The following is a 10,686-nucleotide window of genomic DNA, read 5'->3' as shown; positions in this document are numbered from 1 at the left end:
CTTTCAGAAGAAACAAACCTTCGCATCTCTCTTTGTCATCTTTCCCAAATCAAGCCCTAATTCGAAATTCTGCAATTTTCCACACAGAGATTCGAAATGGCTGGAAGGGGAAAATCTATTGGATCTGGTGCAGCGAAGAAGGCTACATCGCGTAGCAGCAAAGCTGGTCTGCAATTTCCAGTCGGTAGAATCGCTAGGTTTCTCAAAGCCGGCAAGTACGCAGAGCGAGTCGGTGCTGGTGCTCCTGTTTACCTAGCCGCCGTTCTCGAATATTTGGCTGCAGAGGTAGGGTTTCAAGTTTTTTTCCTTTTTTCCCCAAATTTTGACGATTTTTGTTCTAATTCTTGATTTGGGGGTTTTTAATTACAGGTGTTGGAATTGGCTGGAAATGCAGCGAGAGATAACAAGAAGACGAGAATTGTTCCTAGACACATTCAATTGGCGGTTAGGAACGATGAGGAGTTGAGCAAATTACTTGGTTCAGTTACGATCGCTAATGGAGGAGTGATGCCTAACATTCATAATCTGTTGTTGCCTAAGAAGACCGGTACTGGATCTTCAAAGGCCGTTCCTGCTGATGATGAGAGTTAAATATCTTTCCTAAAAGATAGAAAGTTGTAGTTTTTATTCTTTTTGGTGGTTAGTTTTAGGGTTTCTCTTGTTCCTTTGTTTTTGTATCTTTGTTCGTTGTAGATTGGTGTTAAATTGATGGGAACGAAAATTTCTGTGAATTGGGGAAAATTTGGTATTTCATATTGATTTGGATATCGGGTTTTAATGTTTCTTCATAATTCGAATTTGAAAATATTAGGTTATGGTGCATTCGTTCAACTAATTTAATTCCCATTTTATATTAAACCGTTCATGGAGAGTTGAGGTAAGTTTTTGAAATTCTGTGTGATTTAGGCATGCTAAACAAATTAAATGCAAAATTTTATTGAATGGAGTTTATATTTTACCTATATGGACTTAAATTGGGAAAGATTGGATATGGCCTTCTTTAAGAAAATGTAGTGGGACTTTATTATTAATTATGTTTCGCAACACTTTTAAATTTTGAATGTATGTTGTTTATGTTTAAAGTTCAGATTTTAGAAATTTTATTTTTGTTTGTTTTATTTGAGATTTCAGTTTTTAGAATCAAAATTTAGGAATTTTGAATTAGTGATGAGTAAGTTAGGATGAAAATTTTGAAGTTTGATTATTGATTCCTAATTTCTTTACTTTAGATGATTTTAGACTTTAGAAGTGTTACTAAATAAGACCTAAGTAATATAAGGTAAGGAATAGTTTATTGGAATGATTTGAACAAGTCCAATATAAAGGAAAGTTGATTGGATATGGCTTTGGGTGTAAATTGATGTGAGGAACAAATTTGTTAATCAAAGTACCAAGGCTTTGATTGTTATGATGATGAGGATGATGGTGGTGGTGTATTTGAAATTGGGATTTTTTTTTTTTTTAAATACACCTTTTCCCATATCATAGGTTCAAGTTTAAGATTCTTTATGATGTGAGATGTTTTTATGGGTTGGGGTTTGTGGGTGCCCTCAGAGACATATCATAGGTTCAAGTTTAAGATTCTTTATGATGTGAGATGTTTTTATGGGTTGGGGTTTGTGGGTGCCCTCAGAGATAAAGCTTATGGTCTGTTTGGATTTGAGAGATGTAGAGAGAAGAGAACTGAACTTAATTAAGAGAATAAAACAATTTTCACTCCATCTTGTTTGGTTAGGTAAGAGAGAAAATAATAGAATAGAAAGTAATTTGTTTTATTTTCTTTTACTTTCTCTTCAAATCTTTTTGATTTGGGAGAGTAAAATTGAACAATTTTCTTTAATTTTTTCTCTTCTCTTCTCACTGAACTTCCCAAACAAGAGAAATAGAGAGAATTTGCTTTTTATCAAGCTCTATGTATCTTATGGTCTTTATGATAGGAGCTCTTGATACTTATGCAAAATTAATTGCAACTGTACTTGTTTCTTTCCACGCACCCAAACTTAACAAAGATCGATGACAACTTCTCAAAGATAATTGTTTGCTCGAATTCTCAAGGCAAAACAAGAAAAACAATGATCTAAAATAGTTGAAATTAAATTGATAATAATAAACAATCTTTCAAGAGGTCCTTTACAATGGTTTCAACAGATTTTTAAACTCCTAAGTAGAAGTATACAGGATTTATTTATATTTTAAAAATATTAATCACATGGGTTTTTGAGGATTACATTGTTAAAGAGAGATTTTGTAATTTTAAAAATTAGTAGATGTGATTAGGGTCGTGGGATTGCAATTTTCTTGGTTTTTGACTAAAGTGATGTTTGATTATATTAAATTTAAATGTAAAGGTAGGAGCATCTGTGAGATTGAAATTTTGATGTCGAACCACTTCTATTTTACTTCTCTCGTTATAATAATAAAGATGAGAAAGAAGAGAGTTGAATGGATTCAAGTACGTAGACAAGGAGAGTATCAGGGGGAGTTTTACATGAGAGAACTCATCTGACCTTAGGCTTGTCAATGGGCAGGTTCGGGCCAGGCTTGGTTGAGCCCTAACTCCACCCTAAAGAGGGGGTTCTACTTAGACTAGCCCAATACCATTGCCGGGCCTAATCCGGCCTTAATGGTTTGGATTTTACTAGGCCCGGATTTGATCCGAATAAAATGACTAAGATTAAAAAAATATTGTAAAACATTCGATAATTTTTTGTTGTTGTTGTTGTGTTTTAAAGATTATCAAACGGAATTTGAAATTAATGTCCCATTAACCTATGAAGGTTATAGATGAAAATTATATTGTAATTAAACAACATATTTTACTTTTACTAACAACATATTCATCTGATTAAATGTATAACAAAAAATCGGACACAGTTGGTGTGGCGTTAGTAAAAATTCGTGTGGCAATAGCAACTCTCATAAATATATCATATAAAACCCCATCAATAATCATGAGGGTACTTGTTTATACTCAAATTCATGTTATTGCTAGGACAACCTAAGTTCTCAAGAAATGTCTGCAATGATTTGTGGCATAAAAAAAATACTGCAAATCATTTGCAAAATTATTCAACTCCAACTTATACATCTCAAAATCATAAAAATCCCCCCTAAAAAATAATTAATCAAATTATGGAAATAACCTTAGTACTTGCAACAACATGCATATAAATTTACAAAAATACCCCTCACACATACATCAAATTGCATAGTGAAATTATAAAAAATATCTCTCATAAATTAAAATTTTAAAAGTACTTGCAACAATAATAGGCATGCGAGTTCACAAAAAATAGATCTCATCAAAGATGCATTTCTTGTATATAAAAATTATATAAATATCCATAATCAATTTTATTACTAGTATATCCCTCATCATGAGGGTACTTTTGTAAATTCATATTCATGTTGTTGTAATAAGTTATGAAAATATTTTTATATTTTTTTTTTTTTTTTGATAACGAAGGGTATCCGGGCCAGTTTGCACGCACCAGACTAGTCCCTACGCCCCGCACTCAGGCTATACCCCACTACGTGGAGTGGTGCGTGGCCACCAAGGTTTTTTATGGGTAGTGGGATTTGAACTTGAGACCATAGAAAGAGCAGATTCCTTGGCCCCAAGTTACTACCATTCAGCCACCATGGCTTCTTTGAACGTGACCCATATATATATATATATATGTCCCTTTCAGCAACAAACATTTTGGCAAAACATTTTTCAAAACATGGGTTAGAGGTCTTGGAATGGGCTGATTTTTGGTGAGGATGATCTCTACGGTGAGGAGATCATCCTCACCAAAATCAGCCCATTCCAAAACTTCTAACCCATGTTTACAAGTTAAAAAATCGTGGACCGTCCATTTTTTGTAAACCATTTTTGATGGAGTTAGAAGTTTTGGAATGGGCTGATTTTTGGTGTGATGATCTCCTCGCTGTAGAGATCATCCTCACCAAAAATCAACCCATTTCAAGACCTTTAACCCATGTTTTGAAAAATGTTTTGCCAAAATGTTTGTTGCTGAACATTTCCCTATATATATATATATGGGGATGGTTCAGCAGCCCTAAAGTTCGCCAAGTTTAGTGCCAAACATTTTTCAAAATATGGGTTAGAAGCTTTGGAATGAGCTGTTTTTTTGTAAAGATGATCTCTATGATGAGGAGATCATCCTCACCAAAAATCAACCTATTCTAAAACTTCTAACCCCATCAAAAGTGATTTACAAAAATTGGACGGTCAACGATTTTTCAACTTGTAAACTAGGCTTAGAAGTTTCAAAATGAGCTGATTTTTTGTGAGGATGAGCTCTTCACCGTAGAGATCATCCTCACAAAAAATCAGCCTATTCCAAAACTTCTAATCCCATCAAAAGTGATTTACAAAAAATGTTTGGCACCAAACTTGACAAATTTTAGGGCTGCCGAACTGCTCCTTATATATCCCTATATATAGGGAAATGTTCAGCACCCTAAGTTTTACCACACACTTTAACAAACATTTTTTGTCCTACATGGGTTAGAAGTTTTGGAATGGGCTGATTTTTAGTGAGGATGATCTCTATGATTAGAAGATCATCCTCTCCAAAAATCAGTCCATTCCGAAATGTTTAGCCCCATGTTTACAAGTTGAAAAATTGTGGACCGTCCATTTTTTGTAAATCATTTTTGATGGGGTTAGAAGTTTTGGAATGAGCTGATTTTTGGTGAGGATGATCTCTACACCATAGAGATCATCCTCACCAAAAATCAGCTCATTCCGAAACTTCTAACCCATGTAGGATAAAACGCGTTTGTTAAAGTGTGTGGTAAAACTTAGGGTGCCGAACGGGACCCATATATATATATATATATATATATTTTTGGCATTCTAACATGCAAGGGTGGAGCCAGGATTTTGCCCATGTGGGGGTAATTAAGAGTGAAAAAATATATTTGTGAGGGCAATTAAGAATGGAAAAAAATGTGGGGACAATAACAGTGAATTTTTCTATCCCTCACTAATATTTGTCGCAATGGCTAATTAATCGATAGACTTTTAAAATTCTTGTGGGGGCAAGTGCCTCCAGAGTAAATCCGCCCTGTCAACATGCAAGTATAAGAATATTATATATGGGTCCCATTCGGCACCCAACATTTTGCCCAACTATTTGTCCAACATGTTTTGTCTTACATGAGTTAGAAGTTTTAGAATCGGTTGATTTTTGGTGAGGATGATCTCTATGGTGAGGGGATCATTCTCACCAAAAGCAGCCCATTCTAAAACTTCTAACCCCATCACAAATAGTTTATAAAAAATAGATGGTTCACGATTTTTCAACTTGTAAATATGGGGTTAGAAGTTTCGGAATGAGCTGATTTTTGGTGATGATGATCTCTTCACTATAGAGATCATCCTCACTAAAAATCAGCCCATTGCAAAACTTCTAACCCATGTAGGACAAAACATGTTGGGCAAATTGTTGGGTGCTAACCATTTCCCATTATATATATGGGTCCCGTTCAGCACCAAACATTTTGGCCAACATTTTAGCCAACTATTTTTGTCCTACATGGGTTAGAAGTTTTGGAATGAGCTGATTTTTGGTGAGGATGATCTCTACAGTGAGGAGATCATCCTCACAAAAAATCAGCCCATTCCAAAACTTCTAGCCCCATGTTTACAAGTTGAAAAATCGTGGACCGTCCATTTTTTGTAAATCATTTTTGATGGGGTTAGATGTTTTGGAATGGGCTGATTTTTGGTGATGATGATCTCCTCACCATAGAAATCATCCTCACAAAAAATCAGCCAATTCCAAAACTTCTAACCCATATTTTGAAAAATATTTTTGGTGCTGAACATTTCCATATATATATATAGGGTCCCGTTCGGCACCCTAAGTTTTACCACACATTTTAACAAACGCGTTTTGTCCTACATGGGTTAGAAGTTTCGGAATGGGCTGATTTTTGGTGAGGATGATCTCTATAGTGAGGAGATCATCCTCACCAAAAATCAGCTCATTCCAAAACTTCTAACCCCATTAAAAATGATTTACAAAAAATGGACGGTCCACGATTTTTCAACTTGTAAACATGGGGCTAAACATTTCGGAATGGGCTGATTTTGGGGAGGATGATCTTCTAATCATAGAGATCATCCTCACCAAAAATCAGCCCATTCCAAAACTTCTAACCCATGTAGGACGTTATATATATATATATATGTATATGTTGTGTGTTGTGTGTGTGTGTGTGTGTTAATGTAGCAAGTATTGATAGTATATTTGTAATTTAAATATACATATTTTTTTGATGCAATCATGTAAGTTAAAGTTATTTTCACATTTTTCTAAGAGTAAATCATTACAAAATTTTTGGATTACAAATATCAAATTCTCAACCAAACATAGAAAATGATTTCGTAAGAGATTTCTTGATGAATATCAAGTAATAGTAAATTATTAATCACAAAACATTTGCATTGTAAAACATTGGTAGTGCAAATCATTTGCAAATATAAATGATTTGTAATGCACGAAACAAGGCCTTTATTTTACGTTTTATAACCTAGACTTTCTTTCTTAAATTTTTTATTATTATTTTTTTTAATTTTTAAATGGAACGTCCGAACTTATATTCAACTAGGGGGATCAGAAGAGCCAGAGTCAGAACTAAGGCATATAGGTCTCTTATCAGGACACGTGCAACGCCCACACATCACACGAACCGGGTAAGTGAAAGTGCCAATGACCTGGCTTGTTAAAAAAGTCTCTATTTAACACATTTATATATTATAATCACGACACAATGATCATAACCTTAGTAACTGGAACTGTTTTATAGGTGCAACCATCAAGGTGTGAAACTGCGATTTGGCAGTTTCTGTGTCACAACTTTAAAATTCGATTCAATTGCCTATATGGTCAAGTCAACGATGTGATAGTCAACTTAGATGGGTCAAATAAAAATATTAAATTTGTCAAGATTTAAAAATACATTTTAATACTTTGAATTAAACCTATTACACATTGCACTCCAACCTAACCAAAAAAAAAAAATTCTTATTTAAATTTTTTTATTTTTTATTTGCTAAATACCTATACCTACTTTTTACATGAAAGAATTTTACACCAATACCCAAGATAAATAACTCAACATTAGTCGCTGTTGGTATTGTGATTAATTAATTACTCTTTAATTTTCAAGAAGAAGAAAAGCATCGAAACATTTTGGTTTTGGAGTGCAATCATATTAATAGAGTGCAAGTAATTTTTTTTATATGGAGTGCAACCAGTACTATTATATTAAAATAAATATTAATTTATTTAAAAGATTTTTTTTTTTGAAGGAAACTTTTGTTCAATATATATATATATATATATATATATATATATTTTGAATAAATATTTAATCTCAAAACCTTTTTCATTTATTCTCTCTTCTTTTCTAACGTTTATACAAGAGTGCCTTTGTTTTCTATTCTTTTAGGTTACCCATTAAATTCTGGGAGGAAAATCGATCAATCCTTGAAGTACCTGAGTAGGGTAGAAAACCTCTTTTAGGATAACGTGCATTACACGTGCCTCATATTGCATCAACATTCATCTACAAATTCTTTTTTTTTTTCTTCATGTTCTCTTGCAGAGTTTGAGATTGCTATTGAATCTTTATTTACAAAATGCTACAATCATGGTTTTTAAACTCATCCGAGGCCGAGATGTATCGTCCGAATTAACTCGATATCGAAATTGAACAAGACCAACTCACTAAGTCATTTTTTGACTGAGATTTATGACTTACATTCATTTTTTTATATTTGATTCATGAGGCGTCTCAAACATAATGGAAAACTCGTCCGAGACGACTCGATATCGGGCTTAGACGAGACGAGATGAGACGAAATACCAAATTTAAAACTCATAACTAAAATTGGATCTATATCTTTCGATTGATTATATTATATTTAGTTATCTGGTTGGTTAATTGATGTTGCTAAGTACTATTTAATTCAAATTAATTACTGTCAAAATTTGATTTTTCTTACAATCCAGTCCAAGATCAATGATTGCAATGTGTTGGAGTTTGTACTTTTATATTCTAGTGTCGTTGTAATCATGAGGAAATTGATTTACGTTTAATAAATATGGAAAAGAGTGGACAGCTATTTTTTCTGTACGATCCAAAAAAAAAAAAAAGAAAAAAAGTGGGCATGTTGGGCCATTGGACCGTACAAAGTTTGGCGTAAACCCATCTCTCCACTCCTTTTTGTTTGATTATTGTGACGTGCTGGCAATCTTAACATGACCCACCACCAAAAACATTACAAAATTAGGGGGTTCAGATCAAGCATAATGAGTTTGGTGAGTTTGGATTACAATATTGTTGACCCATCTAATACGATTATTAAATACATCGTATTTATGTTAAAAATATTAATCCATTTAATCCGTTTTGACAGATTTAATTATTATGTCATTAATATATTATTTTAAAATTATTCATTTTTTACTATAATTTATTAGAATTTTTTTTGTACTTACTTTTTTTCTTTGAAAAATACTTGATTTATGTTTTGTGATAACTTAATTTATATTAGTAGATATTGATTTATGGTTGTGTGAATTTATTTTTAGTAATGATATTTTATTTTTGGTAATGGAAAATGAACTTATTTTTTTTCATTTAAGGTTAAATTTTATTGAACAAGTTACATGGGTTGGGTCAGGTTAATTATTTAATAAGTGTGTTAGATTTGAATTGGATAAATTTTCATAATACCTTTGCCTCAATACGACAAGAACACGACACAACTTGACTCAATGCTGTTGAATATTTTTAAAATAAAATAAGGTTTTTATGATTTATTGGTTTGTTTTTTCTTAAGTTAGTTTTTGAGATTTTTGTGTATATAAGGTTTAGTCCCACATCGCTCACAAGTAAGAAAGTGGTGTACCTTATAAGTAATAGTCAACATAGTTAGTTGTATTTGTGTCACACTTTTAGACTTTGATCCAATGCTTCGAGGTGGTGCGAAGCACCACCCGTACATGCGCACGTGCGAAAGGGGGATTGGGCGTTTAGGGCGCATTGGACGCTTTGAGGCGTACTTTGTACTTTATTGTCACGAAGAGCTGGAGAGCCTTAAAGTTTTTGGGATACGAAATCATCCAACGGTTGTGGTTGATCCGTCACATGTGATGGATCGAGTGCGATCAGCACCGCACGATCAAGTTAGTATCTGATCTCGCACCACCCGTGCATGCGCACGTGCGAAAGGGGGATTGGGCGTTTAGGGCGCATTGGACGCTTTGAGGCGTACTTTGTACTTTATTGTTACGAAGAGCTGGAGAGCCTTAAAGTTTTTGGGATACGAAATCATCCAACGGTTGTGGTTGATCCGTCACATGTGATGGATCGAGTGCGATCAGCACCGCACGATCAAGTTAGTATCTGATCTCGCACCACCCGTGCATGCGCACGTGCGAAAGGGGGATTGGGCGTTTAGGGCGCATTGGACGCTTTGAGGCGTACTTTGTACTTTATTGTCACGAAGAGCTGGAGAGCCTTAAAGTTTTTGGGATACGAAATCATCCAACGGTTGTGGTTGATCCGTCACATGTGATGGATCGAGTGCGATCAGCACCGCACGATCAAGTTAGTATCTGATTGGGAACCGATTGGATACGATGGATCGAAATAATACCGGATTGAGAATGATCCGATACGTTGGATCAATGTAGTACATGATCAGAAGGATCAGGTGCGATGGATCGATATAGTACCTGATCAGAAACGATCAGATGCGTTGATTCATGATTGTACCCGATCAGAATCGATCAGGTGTGTTGATTCATGATTGGTATCCGATCAGGAATGATCGGATCACGAAGAGCTGGAGAGCCTTAAAGTTTTTGGGGTACGAAATCATCCAATGGTTGTGGTTGATCCGTCACGTGTGATGGATCGAGTGCGATCAGCACCGCACGATCAAGTTAGTATCTGATTGGGAACCGATTGGATACGATGGATTGAAATAATACCGGATTGAGAATGATCCAATATGTTGGATCAATGTAGTACATGATCAGAACGATCAGGTGCGATGGATCGATATAGTACCTGATCAGAAACGATCAGATACGTTGATTCGTGATTGTACCTGATCAGAAACAATTAGATAAATTGATTCATGATTGTACCCGATCAGAATCGATCAGGTGTGTTGATTCATGATTGGTATCCGATTAGGAACGATCGGATCCATTAGATCAAATGACAATTGATCAGACGCGATCAGAGCCACTAAATTGAACATATTTAACTAAAAGGTGTTAGTTAAAATGCATGAGACACATACCTTCGATATGGTACAATCTGGATCGCTAAATCTCAGGTAAGACACAATCTAACGGCTATTAGACCAAGAGACATTAAATCATGACTCTTGGTCAACAGACACAAAAATGGCTATAAAAAGCCAACCAGAATTCAGATTTCTTCATTAAAAAATTCTGTGTTCTCTTCTCTCTAAGCTTAAGATCTAGGCATCATCAGTTTCTTAATTTTTTGAGTGTTCTAGGTTAAATCAGATCGTACATAATTTGATTTAGTAAATTGAGTGTAAGGCTTCTTTGTATCCTAAAAGCATTTGTTCATCGATCCTTTGTGTACTTTGGTTCAACCAGTAGGAGAGAATATTTGTTT

General features: G+C 34.5%; 1 protein-coding gene across 1 annotated transcript; it reads left to right on the top strand.

Moving 5' to 3' along the window:
* Positions 1 to 765, top strand: LOC147390246 (putative histone H2A.3). The gene is made up of 2 exons (XM_086460062.1): positions 1 to 285; positions 370 to 765. Exons 1-2 carry the CDS (start codon positions 97 to 99, stop codon positions 589 to 591), a joined length of 411 nt encoding a protein of 136 aa, XP_086316188.1. The 5' UTR covers positions 1 to 96; the 3' UTR covers positions 592 to 765.
* Positions 766 to 10,686: the final 9,921 nt, after the last annotated feature.

This window comes from Akebia trifoliata, chromosome 11 (assembly GCF_017979445.1).
Source record: "Akebia trifoliata isolate Shusen 1 chromosome 11, ASM1797944v1, whole genome shotgun sequence".
NCBI lineage: Eukaryota > Viridiplantae > Streptophyta > Magnoliopsida > Ranunculales > Lardizabalaceae > Akebia > Akebia trifoliata.
This window is presented reverse-complemented; position numbering and strand designations above follow the sequence as displayed.